Genomic DNA, 18,502 nt, shown 5'->3' with positions numbered 1-18,502 from the left:
GGAGGGATAACAGTTTGCATGTCACACATTTGGCGAGGCGTGGCAAAGTACAGGTCATCCCGCGTGCGAGACACGTGATCATACTTTTGGAAATCCATAGCTACTCTGAAAGTGGACTTGACTTTTTGAGCAGTCGGGTGTCGTTAACAACTGACACGCTGGTCAAAAACTAAAGCACAGTATCTCACGCGCGAGACGACTAGACCCTGCACAACGGCCAGTGTCGCTCGTTGTGGAAGGACGTGTCTCAGGCGTTGGAGACCGATCAGGAGGCCGATGCACGCCTGGACTGCATCACTGCCGTATGCGTCCCAGCTCAGGTGGTGGCCAGGTAGCACTCCCAAGTATGTTTACGGTCTGGCTCTCCTGCACGGTTTCCCCACCGACCCATACACTGGCGGGGTAAGTTCGCGGGTGCTCTGTTTGGTGCAAGGGGGAAGGAGCTCGTTTTTGGAGGCACTGAGCTATAGAGCGTGGGCATGGATCATGACGCAGTGGGAAACAAGGTCGTTTCCATGCGCTGAGTGAGGGAAGGAAGGTTGCTTTCGATATTGGATAAGAAATTTGGGTTTCGTCAGCACACTGGATCACGTGAGCGTTTGGCACGCCCGGCTAACGTTGTTCGCAAAGATGATTTATCTGCCAAATTCTATACGTGATGTAATGCATCGCTGATGTCGTCCGCTCAGTTGATTACCGCGTTCACCTACCGATCCACCCACCCGTGGCGGGGTGGGCTCGAGCCGCCCCAGGCGCTCGCTATTTTCCCTTCACAGATATGTCCTTCGCCCGGCGGAATCGCCCGTGCTCAGGGTCAGGTCACGTCAGGGGGCACGACGGACTGTGCCGAACATTGCGGCACGTTAACCGTTCACCGCCAAAGTCTGCCGCTAACCTGCAATTGCGCGATCGGTTGGTAGGGGTTGGCAATCACACAAAACCCGTGCTTAGCGTGAGGTCTGATGGCAGAAATTCATACATTCAAAACATTGGTATCAAAGCTTTAAAGGGCTTAATCTGTGTGCGTTTGAATGTCACAGGAGCCCATCATGACTGTGTGGTGCATTCCTACATGATGCAACGCGCCACCGTCCAGCCCTGAACCTGACGTCGCAGATAAGCACGTCATACTCTAACCTTTCGTGGAAGGGGTATTCATACCGTGGGGCACTGGCGACCACCTGGCGGTCAGTGTCGGGTACAACACCGTGCTGGGAGACAGCCGATTGACTGTAAATCCCGGCGGAGGCACATCATCGCATGGCGAACTTGGCATTCGAAAAATATTCTGGTGGACGGGACGCTGGGATTCGTTATGCATTATGCACGTTTAATACGTGGTCACGTTAGCTCGGCTGCGTCTCGGCTGCACTCGACTCGACTGCACCTCTCTAGCCAAACCGGAGTCTCATCTCTATCGTAATGAAACCGAAACGGGCATTACAGCTGAACGCGCCTGGCCCATGGCTAAAAATCCAGGATCAGTCCTCCCGACCCACCCAGTGTCTCAGCACCGCTCCGGGGACACCACGCCTGCACGAAAGGGCGCACGCTTCATCCGGGTTACGCCTTTGCACAGCGGCGCTCGGCTATCACCGGTCTATCTTATCTGCGCGCCGGCTGGCACGGGTCGAGTCGCCGGCTCTTCGATAGCAGCCACAGGGTCCCGTGAGCGCCGGGTCCCGCCACGCCTCTCGTGTGCCGGCCGCGCCGAGCCAGTGTGCCGCTGTGACGCCGGCTGACCGCGCGGACGCGCCGGGCTGAGAGCGGTGCGCGGGGCCGAACGCCGCCGAGCGAATTAGTGCGTCGGGTCCTACAGGCCTTATCTGAGCCGGTCCTCTGCGACAGGCGCTCTTGAGACCGCAGCGTGGCGCTGCCGCTGTGCCCGTGCCGGGTCTGACACCTCTGTCGGCTACAGCGAGCGTGCTGCCGCGGACGCCCGGCCTGACGCGGCCTGACTTTGACGGCGGCGTCGAACTCAGGCACGCACCATGTGGTCACTAGGGAAACGTTTCCGCAATACGTCTCCAGCCGAAACCGAGGAAGAGAGCGCTGAGGTGAGTCCGAGAGCGCTTAGGTAAGTTGGAGAGCACTGAGGTAAGTTCGAGAACACGGGGGTAAGTCGTAGTTGCAGAGACGACGGGTAAAAAGACCGGTTATCTTGATCATCATATGGCCGGCTTGAACGCCCGGGCACTAGCGCGGAAAAGAAAGCAGCTCCTTCGGATCTAGCAAAATTAGTTAAGTTGTTATTTCTCTTTTGCCCTCCTCGGCGCGTTTGTTTTCTAAAGTCGTTTTGTATCACGCATTTTAGCTCGTTGGTTACCTGCACGACATATTACATTCATAGAGCAAAACTAATCAGTTTGTATTTCCAAGCACATCAATCCTCTTCACCTGCATCCCAGAATACCCGACCGATTTTTAGGGACGAAAATCTACTAGTGAATGTTTGCGAGCCGGTCTTTGTCGTAAATGGCTCGAGATGAAGTTGTTATTTGATTAATCAGCTGGAGTAACATATCTCGCATCCTCTATGCATACCATCTTTTTGTTTTCGGACGCGGCCGATTAAGCCTCACTTCAGCGTGAGCGAGTGCATCGTGCAAGCTGGGCACTTGGGATGTGTTACTACTCAGCACTAATCGCGGGGTAATATTGCTGTCTGGCGCGGTATGGCGAGTCCTCAAGTATCTTAAAGTTGCGCTTACAATATAAATTCGAGACAGTCGATAATTGACTTTCCAAGAACAGCTGAGCTGCTTTCTTCGTATTTGGTATTGCGAGTGGCTTGCATGAGCAGCTTCGGACCCAGAGTATCTGCTAAGCAAAACGTACCGCGCATGCGCTGAGCCCCTGCCCCCAACCATGCCTTAGAGTTCAGCAGAGTATTTTTTCTCCGCCCTTTCATTTTCATCAGACAGGACTGCGTGCCATTTTACGTGGCCCATAATGCTGTGACACGGCCGCCCCGGGCCTGGGTTGGGTCTCGTTGGCCGATGGTCAGTGGATCTTTCCATGTGAGCAGAGTCGAGTAGCGTGCCCGTCGCTAGGAGTCGTGTTCAGAGCCACCGCATAACGAGTTTAGCATTTTGCCCCAGACCACGGAGGTGGCGAATAAAAAATTGAGCCTCTTGACGAAATACGTACCTCCTTTCGATGGAAACAAGACGCCTGCACCTTTCTAATCCTCGTGATGAATACGACCGGGTGCGGCGTGATTGATTCATTTTCGTTGTACTAGTGTCATTTTAGAACCGCATAAATTGGATGGAAAAACGGCACTTCAGAAAAAATGGCAGGGTTTTTGGACAAATTCGACAGAAATCTGACACTTAATTACTACGTACGAGGCCACCAGCCAAGCAAGCACGCGAGCCGGGCAGACTCAATCCGACCCAACCCGACGCCGCAGTCAGTAACGTCTCTGACGAGCTGATATCTTGATAGTCAGTGATTGGACCGCCATTAGGTTTTCGGCAATAAGCTGCGCAATTATTTGAGTCAGTCAGCTGATGGGTTTTAAGGGCGTGTCAACGGCCCTCTCCCTATACACGAGCAGATGGTGGCAATATAGATGGTCGCCAAGTGGCACGGGATATTCGGTGTACTCCGTACACACGCACACACACACACACACACACACAGACACACACACACACACACACACAGACACACACACACACACACACACACACACACACACACACACACACACACACACACACACACACACACACACACACACACACACACACACACACACACACACACACACACACACACACACACACACACACACACACACACACACACACACATAACACGGCATCAAATAACGAGCAACGGTTACGGCGCAACACCTGCCCAGTGATGAGACGGGTGCGAGACTTGAACTAATCGACGCAGCGACATGGAGACGGAGGGTCCTGGCGAGGCAGTAGCAGGCGAGTCTGAGCCGACGGCTGTGGGTGTCTCTTCACACCTCACCGCCCGGGTGGCGACGGAAGACCCGGATCGGAGCGGTGGCACCGGAGGGCGATGGCTGGGCTGGGTGAGGCTGAGCAGCCGACTGCGCTTGGATCTCCACCCGACAGATACCCTGAGATCAAGGCGGCCGTCCTAGCGGACACGAGCTGCTGGCTCTGCTGGCTGGGTGAGACTGGGCAGCCGACTGCGCTTGGAGCTCCAGCTGACAGATATCCTGAGATCACGGCGGCCGTCCTGGCGGACACGATTGAGCTGGCTCACCGGCTGTGATCCAGCACGAGGGTGTCCTGATTGCAGCACGTCGCCCGTTTGCCTTCACACCCACCACAGCAGCCCGGGCATGAACTGGAGTACCCGGTGTCAGAGTGGAGCGAGCAGAGATGTAGATTATCAGAGATGCATCAGAGATGTAGAAGCGGGGAACAACAAACGCGTCCAGACAGCAGCTGGGCGGGGGCAGGTCGCCTCCCTCAGTTGGTGCGCCTCTCCGCGCGAGAATGACTCACAAGAGCTGCTATCTAGAGGCAAGTGCTTTCTTCCAGATGTTTCTTTTTCTTCTTTTACCATGCGAATCGCGCTCTCCACATTGCCGTTCAGCACCTTGCCGAGTAAGTCAGGTTATATGCTCGGTGTTAAGTGGCCAAATGTGGAGCAAACGCTTTCCATTTGACACCGAGGTGCCGAGGCCCGCTGTCGGCGATGAGTGCCTCCTGTAGGCGACAGCGGACAGAGTGGACATAAGGACGCCGGACCATCTGAGCGGCTGACATAGAGGGTCCATCTGCCAAACAGTGGCTGATATAATCAACCAGTGTCATCAAGTGCATGGCGCGCGGTGTCACGGCACCGTTCGTCTCGAACGGGTCAGCGCCCGCCTTATGTCATGAGCGGCTGGGCATACCATGAGGCATTAGCGGGCCTGTGCCCGACAATGTGTTAGGGCACGGCGGACACCGCGGGATCGGCTGTCTTAGAGCGGAGGACATTTCAAGCCGGATAATGCCCTTACGTGATAGCACAGAAGCCAGCCCTGCATGGATGCGATGGACGCGAGTCACGACGCCCCACTGCCGGCTCTGCAGGGCGCCCAGACACTTTTGTTAGAAGACCAATCCGTCTGGAACGGTCGGCTCTGCCAGGAACGGGGAGAATGCACGGATCCCTTCAATGCCGGCACGACTCCCGCTGAGTCAGCCCATCAACTGCAGAGCTTTTCCAGAGCCAGAGCTTCGCCAGAGCCAGAGCCTCGTCAAGGCCAGAGCTTCGCCCGAGCCAGGGCTTTGCCAGAGCCGGAGCTTCGCCAGCGCCAGAGCTTCGCCAAGACCAGGGCTTCATCAGAGCCAGAGCTTCGCCAGAGCCAGAGCTTTGCCAGAGCTGGAGCCTCGCCAGCTCCAGAGCTTCGCCAAGGCCAGAGCTTCATCAGAGCCAGAGCTTTGCCAGAGCCAGAGCTTCGCCAGAGCTGGAGCTTCACCAGCTTCAGAGCTTCGCCAGAGCCAGAGCTTCACCATAGCCAGAGCTTCACCAGAGCCAGAGTTTCGCCAGAACTAGAGCTTCGCCAGACCCGGAGCTTCGCCACCTGCGCCGCAAACGCCGTCTGCGCCCGCGTTCTGGCGGCTCGACTCAGTGCGTCTCCGACACGCGCATGAGCGTGCCCGGCTTGCTCGCGATTGGTGAGTGGCATTCACTGCACTCGCGGAAGTGCGTCAACGAGAACTTTTGTCTGAGCGGTCGCGAGGGATTTGTGATCACTCTCGACTCTCACCGGACGGCCATTCACGAACTGGTCTAGCCGTGTCATGGCGAAAGTAATAGCCCAGCCGAAGTCTGAAAGTAACAGCCCCTTCGCAGTCCGAGAATAGGACCGCTCTGCCTGTGTGAGAACGCAGGAACAGCACGTGACTGGATGCTCCACCTGAAGGAGCACCACATCCCGGCCCATCATGCTTGCATGACACTGTACCGTTGCCTCGAGACGCAGAGCATAATAGCGCCAGACGGGCGCAGAAACGAGTTGGCACAGTACCGGCTAGTACGTCTGGTGGCACGCCAGTACCATTCAGCAGGAAGCTCGGTAACAGGAAAAAGCTGCACAACACGCGACAGATAGCATGGCACGCCGATAAATCTATTAGCCCCACTGCTGACGTCAGAGTAGGGAGGTCAGTTGTCGCCTGTGCTGTTTTGGGGTCCGCGTGCAACCCACTGCCACTAATGATATGACTTAACCCACCCACCCAACTGCACCGACCTTGAATCTGAACGTATGCAGGTTCAGACGCCGACTGTGTGCACGTCCACGAACTCCAGAAACCCGCTGAACGGCCTGATCGCTGCCGGCCAGGCAGAGCCAATCCTTTTCATGCTGAGAGTTTCCGGGAGCTCACAGTTGGCGACGAGCTTCTGTAGGGTCGGCATGGAGGAGGTGATGGACTGTGCGGTCTGCTGGGCTGAGAGTAGAACTCAGATCGTTCGCGTGCAGTGTCCTGTCGTGGGCCGAAGAGCCGATCGAAGTGAGCCAGCAGGTGTGGCGGGCCATCAGCCCGCGTCCACTCAAAACGCGACACCACCTCTTGCACTGTCCGGCCGGCACTGCTAAAGGAAACAGCATGCTGTGTGGTCGCCGCCTGGGAGGCGAGATGCCGGGTTGCGGAGTGGTGCCGACAGTCCCGCCGGCTGGGAGGCGAGATGCCGGGCTGCGGCGGGATGCCGACAGTCCCGCCGCCTGGGAGGCGAGATGCCGGGCTGCGGCGGGATGCCGACAGTCCCGCCGGCTGGGAGGCGAGATGCCGGGCTGCGGCGGGATGCCGACAGTCCCGCCGCCTGGGAGGCGAGATGCCGGGCTGCGGCGGGTTGCCGACAGTCCCGCCGCCTGGGAGGCGAGATGCCGGGCTGCGGCGGAATGCCGACAGTCCCGCCGCCTGGGAGGCGAGATGCCGGACTGCGGCGGGATGCCGACAGTCCCGCCGCCTGGGAGACGAGATGCCGGGCTGCGGCGGGATGCCGACAGTCCCGCCGCCTGGGAGGCGAGATGCCGGGCTGCGGCGGGATGCCGACAGTCCCGCCGCCTGGGAGGCGAGATGCCGGGCTGCGGCGGGATGCCGATAGTCCCGCCGTCTGGGAGGCGAGATGCCGGGCTGCGGCGTGCTGCCGACAGTCCCGCCGCCGTTCCTACCCAACGACAGGACCGCTTGTCTGCCTGCCCTGCCTCGATGTCGTCAGGTCTAGCTCGACCGGCAGCCGTACACTCCTCACCTCCACGGTTAGACGTGGAGGTGAGGACCACTGACACCATGTGAAGGTGTGCTGGTGCGGCGGCTTCAGCTACAGCGCGCAGAGGGAGCGCCTCGCTCCAGCCCTTACCCGGGTCGACTAATATAGGACTCCCCCAGGCAGCTGAGAGTCAGCCTTCAGTGGACACACGCAACAGTGCCCGCTCCTCAACAACGGTCGGGGTGAGAGCTGAGCGAGTTTCACGTTCGCTAAAAAAAACAACTAAAAAGAGCCTGCTAAAAGACTGCGCGATGTCGCAAACGTAACGGTGATACACGTACAGAATGGTCTGTTCGGTGGATATCGCCGACGGACCTGGAGGCAACGCGTTGTAAAGAGTACGGCGGCCAGGCGACAGCAGCACCGCTTTCCCTCCGCACTTTGAGATCCGCGCGCGAGAAGTTCTTTGACTATAGTGACAAAGTGGGGGTTCAGTTCAGTCAAGCCCGAAACAAGCTGGCTTAGGACCGTCATTGCTCTCACTCCATACTGTTCTGCTCGGCATTTTTAGTTGGTGTTCGGGCTGTGAGGGGACCGTCTGGATTCGTGTGTTTTGGCCATCGTTTACGCCGGTGTTCTGGGCTGCAGCCGGGTCGACCAAAGTGGAGCGCACTCAGATTTAAGTCAGCGTGCCGAATGTCAATGATTGGCTGCTTGGGGCGTCTCCCCCTGTGGACATGAGTTTTGACATCACGTCTCGTTCAGACGTCTCTAAATTCCCCGGCTACCAACCCTGCTGTTAAGTCTGAAGTCGGCAGACTAACAGGCTCTTGTAACTTAACGTTCTTGTTTGCACAATGAGCGTTAGTCCGCCGTCGTCTGCGGCGTATCAAGTCCTTTAGTCAATCGTGATTTTGTGAACATCGAAATATCCTCATTCATGGGCATCGAATTGACAGATTAAGATTCGATTACTCCGTGCACCTTACGCTTCATGCCACCGATACCGTGCGACTAAGATTCGATTACTCTGTGCCTTACGCTTCAGGTCACCGGTACCGTGCGACTGAGATTCGATTACCCTGTGCGCCTTAAGCTTCGGGTCACCGATACCGTGCGACTAAGATTCGATCATTCCGTGCACCTTACGCTTCAGGCCACCGATACCGTGCGACACGTTTCAGGTCGACCCGGAGCTCATCTTCACGCAAGAGAAGAAAATCGGCAAGGGCGCGTTCGGGGAGGTGTTCAAGGGCATCAACAAAAGGACCAACCGGGTAAAGTCATATCACTCTGGCTACTCCAATGTAATGACTGGGACTTATGCCGCCCAACGACGGAGTCACCGTAGAGGTGGTCAGCCAGCTAAGGGAACCCTTGGCCAACATCGAGCGCAAGATCCTTCGGTTAGGATTCGAGGTCCCAGGTCACCTCGTAGCGCCCTCCCTCCGTCTTGTCTGTGCTTAAACTGGATACTAGCAAAGACAGCGATCCACAGAATGCTAGGGGTATTTCTGGCATGCGCCGAATGTCGCCTCTGCACGTCAACACAACTGTCCAAATGCGAATGTCGTATGCGGTGGCATGCAGCGGTATGTATTTTCCGATTATCTGCGCGCGATAATCAGCGCCACGCAGGTAGCCACGCAAAATGTACCAGAACGTATTACAAATACACCGTTTTCCACGCAACAATATGGCATGGCATGGAGTTGCTAGATCACACTTCTGCCACGAAAGGATCGACGCGTCAGCACTATTAGCTGATCGCAAGCCGAGATGGACAGCCGCTACTTACGGCAGCCGCCCGGCGACAGGTGGTGGCCATCAAGATCATGGACCTGGAGGACGCCGAGAACGAGATCGAGGATATCCAGCAGGAGATCACCATTCTGTCCCAGTGTGACTCGCCCTACGTCACCAAGTACTTCCATTCCTACATCAAGGTGGGCTCTTGGGGCGCAACTGCAGTTATGAGGCCGTGTCTGTGACTGTAAATGGTTGCGCACGCTGTATTTAAGCGAATGGTTGCACTGTTAATTCGAACATTACAGCGAACGATATTGGGATTAGGGCCGCTGATTCAGGCTTTCGCGTCACCAATCCAGATTCTGTCGAAGTTCTGCGGGTGAAATCCACACGGGTGGCCTGCCATTTTGTCGGCCGGTCCTTCACCACTTCCTCTTTTGCACCACTTAATATCTGGCCGGCTCGCCGTGTGCAGGGTACGAGCTTGTGGATCATCATGGAGTACCTGGGCGGCGGCTCGGCGCACGACCTGATGAAGCCGGGCGTGTTCGAGGAGATGTACATCGCCATCATCCTGCGCGAGGTCCTGAAAGGCCTCGACTACCTCCACTCAGAACGGGTGCTGCACCGTGATATCAAAGGTGGGCAGCGAGTACGGGAAACGGCATGCTTGGTGGGTTTCGTACATTTGGATTCGAGCCTCGCTCTTCGCGGTGCATGGGTGACTAGGCCAGTGGGATGCGCATTCGATGTGCGAGTCACGCATCGCAAGATCAGAACGGCTAGATGCCCTATGAATGGAACCGTAACCGAAAACATGGTTAAGATGTACAAAGTATCCGTAAAATGTTTTTTTTTGTGGCGTGGTATGGTAACAATGGATGGACACTTTTGTTTACTGTGACAAAAATATTGGAAAAGTTGCTGACATTTTGGGTGTAAAGAGGCAGCCGATAGACTATGTGTCCATGCAGATGCCATTCTTCGATCTATTGGTACACCTATTTATGGGGTGAACACTTTTGATCTCGCTTAACACGAGTCCGAGTGGTCGGTTAAATGTGATGCGATCGGATGGGGACGGATCAATCAGACATGCAGACTTTCTCACGCAACCAGCTTTAATCTAGATACTTTATCTTAATAAAAGGTCACTTGAGTTCATGCGAGGTTTGTGACCTTATCTGACATTTATAAGTGTAGAACAACCAAAATTCCTCAATAAATATATACATATATATATATATATATATATATATATATATATATATATATATATATATATATGTATGTATGTATGCATAAATATATATATATATATATATGCATACATACATACATACTACACACATATATATATATATAGATAGATATATATAAATCAGCGTTAAGAGTTCCTCTAGACAACATGTTCCTCATGACCAAAAGGCTGATCGCTGCTATTTTCGGTCAGTGACTTTTCTAACCTTCATAAAAGGCAAAGTAATAAGTCTGATGACGTCTTCGTGATCAAGGAATCTAGAATGAGCGTGCAAAAACTACCCAATATGGTATGTTTCCAGGAAAATTGTGTCGGATTTGACGTGTATCTGATCCCCATAGGACGCCCATATCCAACAGAATGGATAGAAATTTCAATGCAAAATATCTAACTGCCGAAAAATTTATTTCAATATTGTGTAGCATCTTCTAACACCCTGCTAACTCATCCAGTTCAAAATTCCCCAGAAGTGTCCTCGCACAAAATCCTGGTCGAGCTTTGATCCGCTACCAGTCGGCGGCCTTAAGAGGTTTATATGCTTTGCTTTTACCAAAATACCGACTGTTTAATCGCCTACATTCACACAAAATGTTGCGTCTTGACACCACAACAGTCGTGTGTTGCATCTTTTACCTTTGGAAGGTGTCAAATTGGCTCTCCACACACCCGAGCGCGTCTTAATGATTCATAGCTGGTACGTTCGCATGCGTCGATCAATAGTAAGATCATATGCCTCGACCCGAAACGGGTGCATCTGCTGTTTGAAGACGAACGCGTAACAATTTGCGCTATTTGCCCCGAGGCTATATAGCAAATAATTTGCCCTCGCTTTTGTCAGGACCTACTATCGCTCATTTTCTCCTCTGTCCGCAACGCTTAATTTTATATTTCTGCGATGTTCGGTGCTCGTGATCTGGACATGTTTTAAAAAATATTCTCCATGATGGTAAAACGGAAGAGTGATTTAAAATGGTGGTGATACAGCATAGTGACAGAAAGGCGGAAATACAAATATTCACCAAGCAGCCTATATAAAAAGTGCCCTTAAGATACTTCAGCTAACTTGTAAAAAGTCGTGCTGCTTACTTGCTGCTGAGAATTTGCGGCAATACGATGACTGAGTGTGATGACAAGCCCGTCAAAAACGTCACTGAACGTCCGGGACGGTGAGCTACAGAATGGCCGGCCAGCTGGTGTCAGAAGTGGCTCGAACTTCGCCCTTGCTCGCATGGAGCATTCCGTCGATGGGTTCGCATATCTGCGTCATTACAAAAAGCATCCGACTCACACAATGCTACGCTCAGCATGAACGCCTAAACTTGCTAAAATGTGTGTTTTGATATCGCTACTGGGGATAAGCGCCTGTATGCGTTTTTGCACGTTTGCACTTAACAACATTTCATGCAAGTTGTTCATCTGAACGAAAACGATGCCTTTATGGAGTTCATCGTTTCGTCGCTCTAGTTTATCTTCCGTTTTTGTCGTCCCCCCCCCCCTCTCCCTCTCTCTCTCAATCTCTGTTCTAGTAAGTTCCACACCTATCATATCCATATCATTGACGTGATACCGTCCTATCCGTTGTATGCATTGTCTTGGTCCTGGCATTGTATGCATTGCCAAGACTATCCAGAATCCACATGTCTATCATTCGGTCTGTGATTTCTATCTGCGCCGGCTCTAGTATCAAAGTGCTGTGGACAACCAGCTTATCACAATCCTTTTCATTAGCGCCGATAACAAGCAATGTTGACGTGGTGCCCATGGTCCTGGGTGGTCCATCTGGCTTTCCCAATCATGAAGGGGAATGCACGACCAGCGCACCTTGCATGTTATTGGCACTCTGTTCGCATGACTGCCGATGACATACGGAGTCCATGCCGATGAAAATGGTCTCAGCATGCACTGTGTCGCGTTCAGCGTTTCCAGCAATAATGAGGCATATCTTGACCCGCTTTATTTATTGCCAGCCGAAATATTAGTCATTGCGCCTAACGCAACGTCAGTTTCCCAACTCATGACCGATAAAGGCAGCACCCAGACATAAAGCTTTCTTGAACCCTGACCGCACCGTTGTTGATTTTGTGCGGCGTCCACTCTGGGTGCGGCGGATGCCTTCGACGGTGTTCTGTGCTGTAAGCTACATCAACACGGCGGCGTCGCAAAGCTAGCGTTGAGCACTCGGTGGATGTAGATCACTCTGGCGCATCGGGTAATGGCGTAAGCCTTTGCTGTTCCTGACACTCGAGCTGGGAATAGCTGTCACCTACTGTCGCAATAAACATTCGACTGAATCTGCAGCCTGGCTCCGTTTAGCCGTGTGGCTCTATCTGCAGCCCGGCTCCCTTCAGCCAATGTGAGATCGCACCCATGACCGACAGTACCAATGGTACATTACTTTTGTTTCCGCGCTTGGTGCGGTACCCGCAGCGGCAGGGAAAAACCAATGACGGCCGGCTCGCGATCAGCCGGAAGCATAGGGGTAAACAGAAAGCGTCGCAAACTTCGCATCATAGGTACAGCTACGGACTCACGGTTTCGGTCAGGCCACTGACCACTGCAGGCCTTTCTCAATTGCAAGAAGTACGCCTGTGCGTGGCATACCCTAGAGTCGGTAAATAGGGCTGCGTTTTTACATTGTGACCCAGGATGCGGCTTTGACAAATTCACGCCGATGTGGTGTTCCCTAGGGTTCGCCAGTCCTCGTCAGGGTGTTGTGCCGATACGCTATTGCATACAGCTAGGCCCTTTCGCAATGCAGTGCATGGTTAGAATAAAATACCCAAAATGTTTCCCCTTGCATGGTCGTGAGAGCATACTCTTGCATAAATTCTACTAACTCGGCTCGTTGTAAGGTATCGTATGGCAGATAGCTTTAAGGGCGTGAATCCATGTTCGCACGCACCGTTGCTCCTTTGTAGATGATTGGGCCTGGCGGGCGTCATCGAATCTGGGCACCGCTCGTTAAGTGTACCTGGCAACCAAGGACAGCTCACCTTGCACTTATCAGTGTCTGGCGTATGCATCAGTCCTGGGACTTCCACTTTTACACATCGATCAGTATGAGCGGGGTCGTGAAGTGATGACCTTGTGATGTTTTCAGACGGTCGTGCGGGCCCGTAATCCCCGTTAGATCCCCCCCCCCCCCCTCTTGCATGTCATTTGGTTGAGAAGCATTTTCGGGACAGTGTACACCATATCGGACGGCGACTGTTCCGCAGGGGTGCCAAAAATGGAACCTCTGCCGTACAGTGTGCGTTACTAACGTGCTTTTAGCAAGAAAAGTCCAGGTTGGGTACCAAACTCTTTTTAAAAGAAAAATTCCGGTCACCGTGGAAGGGATGCTCAGCTGTCACGCGTTTCGCAACATCTGCTCTTGAGTCTTGTGATCTCAAGCATATTGCTTTACCAACCACGCCACCTGCCGTCCGGCAGCGGCCAACATCCTGCTCTCGGAGCAGGGAGACGTCAAGCTGGCCGACTTTGGCGTGGCCGGCCAGCTCAGCTCGGACGCGCCGAAGCGTCAGACGTTCGTCGGCACGCCGTTCTGGATGGCGCCCGAGGTTGTCCAACAGAGCGCCTACGACTCCAAGGTGGGTCGCCGCCCCTGGGCCGCCGTCTCTGGGTCGTCGCCTCTGGGCTGCCACCTCTGGGTCGTCGCCTCTGGGCCGCCACCTCCTGACCGCCGCCTCTGGGCCGCCGCCTCTACAGGCGGGCTGGCCGACCTCCCCTGCTCCTCGGTCCTCAGCTAGGCTATCTGGCGGCTGCGAAGCGCTCGCAAAGGCTGTTAGAATAGGCGAGGAGTGGACGCTGTGGCAGGTGTCAGATGCCAACGTGAGTAGTGCTACTCAGAGGTGCTGATGAAATCCCTTAAGATATTCAAAGAAACCTGATAATTTGGTGTCTCTTAAGCTGACATTCCTCCAACCACTGACATCAACAATTCTCGTGAAACTGGAATATGTTCTCACGCAGAGTTGTAACGAACGCCCCCCCCCCCCCCCCGCCCTCAGCCAGGACTTACGGACGTATCCGCCAGCGTCTTATGTCGAGTAGCGTGCAGTGACGAATGCTTACAATACCGAACGACACCACTGACGCCGCGGCCAGATCGGCGTGCTGCCGCACAGCGCTGACACTGTGCCCTGATGTGAACAGGCGGACATCTGGTCCCTGGGCATCACCGCTATCGAGCTGGCCAAGGGTCAGCCGCCATACTCGGACCTTCACCCGATGAGGGTGCTCTTCCTCATCCCCAAGAATAACGCGCCGCGGCTGGATGGTGACTTCAGTCGGCCATTCAAGGACTTCGTCGAGACTTGTCTCAATAAGGACCCCGACGATGTGAGCACGCGCGTGCCTCCTGCTGAGTGCACCGTGCTTTGTGCTCCTGTGCTCCCTTTCCACTCACTGACGCTCATGCCTGCGCTGACGTAATCGAGAAAGGCATCATATCATTTTGTATTCGAGAGCAAAGATAGTTGAATGCAATCAGAACTGTTCTCGAAATGGCTTGATAGAGCCGAAGCAGTATCAAACCCTTCCATATTTAAGTACTCTTTATCCAAAGCTCAGTAGATGCTGAGCTAATTGATGTGATACAGTCTGGCTCATTATCGTCTGCCGTTTCTCATGCTGTTGTTGCGGCGCCCTTTCGCAGCGCCCAACCGCCAAGGAACTGCTGCATTTGCCGTTCGTCCGTAAGGCTCGGCAGACGGTGCGTCTGATAGAGCTTGTGGACCACTACAAGAAGTGGCAGCTGACGCAGGAGGACTCGGACAGCGATGGCGAGACGGACGCGTGAGTGTCCGCCGGGCACGGATGTCCCGGAATGCGAGTGTCCGCGGGATGTGAGTGTCCACTGTGTATGAGTGTGCCCGAGGAAATTGTTGAGTGCCCATGACAGCTGAATCATTGAGTATACGGCGAAGAGCGAAATTGCGAACGCACATGCGAAGAGTTTAAGTATCTGAGGAAATATGGGTTTTCCTCCTCCCCACTCTTTGTCAAATAAAAAGGAGTACTGACAAGTGTTCAGAGGGCTGGAAAGCTAGATATGAGGACTTCCTCGGACAGTTTTTCAGGCATCTGCACCTTGCACTGCACGCACTACAGAGCTGTAACGACTGTAAAATCGTCACCAGTGCACATACACAGTTGTTCTGTATCTATCGCCACAGCCTCACTGGCGGGGCGCCAGATGTCCTAACAAGCGAGTGGTGGACATGCGAGAGTGCCCCAGGAACCGCTCTTTGGGGGCTCAGCTTTGACGGCACGTTGTCAGCTGGCCTGGAATTTAAGCTAACGCGGGAGGGGGAGCGGCGTGTCCTGGCATTGCGGCACCACGTGAGTTGTTTTTCGGCAAACGAAGCTGTTGAGCTTGGATTGCTCTGCTCGTATGATCGGACCAGGGCTTCCACGTCAATAAAGGCTTCGTCATCATTGTGATGCGGCAGCTATCCTTCCAAAACGTTTGGCCACTTGCACGAAGAGGTGCATACAGTATGAGCCGCTTTTGACATGATTCGTCGTGCTTCAGTTTGGTCGCTTTGTTGGCTCTCCAGTGACTCGGTGGACGTTGACCTGGAGCTGGACGAGTCGGAGTGGATTCACTCGGTGCGCGGACCGCCCAAGCGGCGTCAAGCCCGAATCCACGATGACGACTGTCCGCAGGCGCCGAATGTGGACCTGCAGAACCACGGCAACAGTCAGGCGCCGCCGCCGCTAATCGCACAGGTTAGGCGCACTGCACCAAACACATATCTGCTCAAGCCGTGTGCAGGAAGCTAGTCTTGGTTAACAGCAAGTTAGAAGTTAGTTAGGCGTTAGTTTCACGATGCTGCCGTGCCCCTTTCGCTCATTTGTAAATGTGCCTTCGTGTCACAAATTACAAGGAAGCTTTTGAGCATGGTTTGTTCTTTTCGGTCCGATTTTTGGCCGTAAGCGCAGTGCGCCCGCACGCGAGTAGACGCATGCACCGTGCTGTCAGCGACATTTTCTCGTGGCGGTCGTGGGGAACACCAGAGACTCTGACCGGCCGGTAGGTGGCGGACCTCAGGCAGCCTGGCACGCCACCAGGAGACTCTCAGATTGGCGGCCTGGCGGAGCAGCTGGCGGCCGAGAGGAAGCGCAGACAGTCGCACAGCGCGGTCTGTCCACCTTCAGGCCTACAGGTAGTGCCCAACCCTCAGAACAGCGAGGAGCGAGCTCGGTTCACACGCGGTCTGCAGACACCTACCCACAGCATATACGGCTTTGCAGATGGTCACAGAGGCAGGACTGGCTGTCTGCAGCCAGCCCGTGAGCAGGCGTTGACCTGTCAATGAGGGTGAGCAGCCCTAGGCGTTTTTCACGAACAGTCGATGCGCAGTCCACAGCCAGCGATGTAAGTGAGACGCGCCGACTAGGTCCTCTGGCAGCCCCGGCTCCGACGTGCTGTCACTGAGAGCCTCGATCGGTCGGCTCTGGTCCAGCAATGGCAGTGTTTGATCGGCAGACACGAACCGGAAAGAGTGTCAACGTCATGATCTTGGACGTCCGTGTGTTTTTTTCTGTCAACAGCCAAGGCCATTGGAGCCGCCGCCGCCAGTTCCTGCCAGCGTCGCTCCAACGCCCTCCACCGCGGACACAAGCACTCCCACACGGCACCTCAGCACAGAACCTGGCAGCCCAACGAGGGACTTGAACGGATCGGCAGCAGTTTTTGCCAGCAGCTCCTCCAGCCTAGACGTCTGGCCCTTTGGCGGTAGCGGCAATCAAACCCTCAGCCGCTCCATCTACCCGCTGCTGGCTGAGGTCGGTGCCGTCGCCGACCGCACGCGGTAGCGTGGTCCGAAGGGCGCTGCTGGTTAGACGCACTGGGTTCCCTCCTGCTGAATGCGCCAATCTGAGGAGCGTTCTAGTTAACGTTTTCGCGCAGTCAGAAACTGAACCGATCGAGGATATTCGTGCTTGTTCAAGACGAGCCCGAGCTGCATCCTGTGAGCTGCCATCGGTACCTGAGTCTCCGTCCGACGAGCGTCGTCTGTAATGTCTCCGTTGCCAGTCATGGGCCCGAAGAACCTCAGTATGTCAGGCCCCAGTCTGCCGGGCTTCACTCTGGCGGGCTCCAGTCTGAGGGACCCCACTCTGAGAGCCCCAATCTGAGGTATTCTACTCTAGCGGGCCCCAGTCTGAGGGACATCAGTCCAGCCGGGATCTCAGTCTCACGGCCCCAGTCTGAAAACGCGGCTTAATGTGCACCGGTTTGACTCGCTTGGGCCGAAACGTCTCGCTCTGGCCCATACCAGCCTGCAGATCCCCAATCTGACGGGTCTGGCCCACCGCAGCTGCAGCGGCGCCGTCGGAAGAGCCAGGCGCAGGGGGACGCTGCGCCGCCGTCCGAGTGCATAGAGACCATCGAGGAGCTGCGAGTCGCCTTCGAGACGGCCGAGCGCCAGGTGCCCGGCATCGTCGACCAGCTGCTGTGCGGCGTGCTGCGACAGCTGCTGCCAACGGCTGGCGAGCCGCAGGTGCACGCCGCGCTGCGCAGGCTGTCCAGATGAGCGTTCGGAAGGGTCGTGGCCGACGTGAGCGGCCCGGACCCGGGAAGACGTGCTCCCGGCTGCGGAAGAGGAAGACGACCGCCCTCCGCCGGGCAATCCCCTGCTATGGCACATCTGGGGCGTGGGGGTGGGGTGGGAGCAGTGTTGGGAAGGGGCTCGGTAGTGATACCTGACCGACACGCCCTCACCAGCCGGACTCATGGTCAAACGCTCTTGTGACAACGGTGGCTTGCTGGATACGTTCGTCCCACAGCGTGGACATTTCCGGGCTGGAAACCCACGGGGTGCGCGGCGGGGGATCGGGCCCAAGCGCAGCATATGTAGCTTGCGCCATGCCGGCCGAGTCCGAGGTAGGGGTCCCGGGGCCGACCGACCGGTTTTCTTGGTGTCTGCTTGCATGTGTAGTTTGTTCGCTGCGCCGCGATTGCCCAGATAACGCACGCTGCGCCGGCCCGGATGGCACCAATCGAATGCTAGTCAGTGAGTGTTGTCGGGATCTTGCCGTCGCGGTGACAGTCACGCCGGTGGAGGCGAGCCGAGGCATGTGTTGTTGCACCGCGAAGGGCCTGTCATCCGGGTAAAGCCTCTGCTCGTGCTGATATCAGCTGCGTTCGTAGTGACGGCTTCACGTAATACATCCTAACCTCAAACCATGTCGTCAATCCGACGCACCCTGGTCAGCTCTTGCACCGGACCTTCCACTTGTTTCGATTCAGCGTGCGTCCCATCAGCTCGCCGAGCAATCACGTAT

General features: G+C 55.2%; 1 protein-coding gene across 1 annotated transcript; it reads left to right on the top strand.

Moving 5' to 3' along the window:
- The first annotated feature begins 1,714 nt into the window (after positions 1 to 1,714).
- Positions 1,715 to 18,454, top strand: LOC119096976 (serine/threonine-protein kinase 26). The gene is made up of 11 exons (XM_037219978.1): positions 1,715 to 2,057; positions 8,385 to 8,477; positions 9,018 to 9,146; positions 9,425 to 9,590; positions 13,643 to 13,800; positions 14,366 to 14,551; positions 14,868 to 15,007; positions 15,772 to 15,943; positions 16,252 to 16,380; positions 16,769 to 17,002; positions 17,536 to 18,454. Exons 1-11 carry the CDS (start codon positions 1,992 to 1,994, stop codon positions 17,749 to 17,751), a joined length of 1,689 nt encoding a protein of 562 aa, XP_037075873.1. The 5' UTR covers positions 1,715 to 1,991; the 3' UTR covers positions 17,752 to 18,454.
- The last annotated feature ends 48 nt before the right edge of the window (positions 18,455 to 18,502 follow it).

This window comes from Pollicipes pollicipes, unplaced genomic scaffold (genome assembly GCF_011947565.3).
Source record: "Pollicipes pollicipes isolate AB1234 unplaced genomic scaffold, Ppol_2.1 Scaffold_4295;HRSCAF=5057_pilon_pilon_pilon, whole genome shotgun sequence".
Lineage (NCBI taxonomy): Eukaryota > Metazoa > Arthropoda > Thecostraca > Pollicipedomorpha > Pollicipedidae > Pollicipes > Pollicipes pollicipes.
This window is presented reverse-complemented; position numbering and strand designations above follow the sequence as displayed.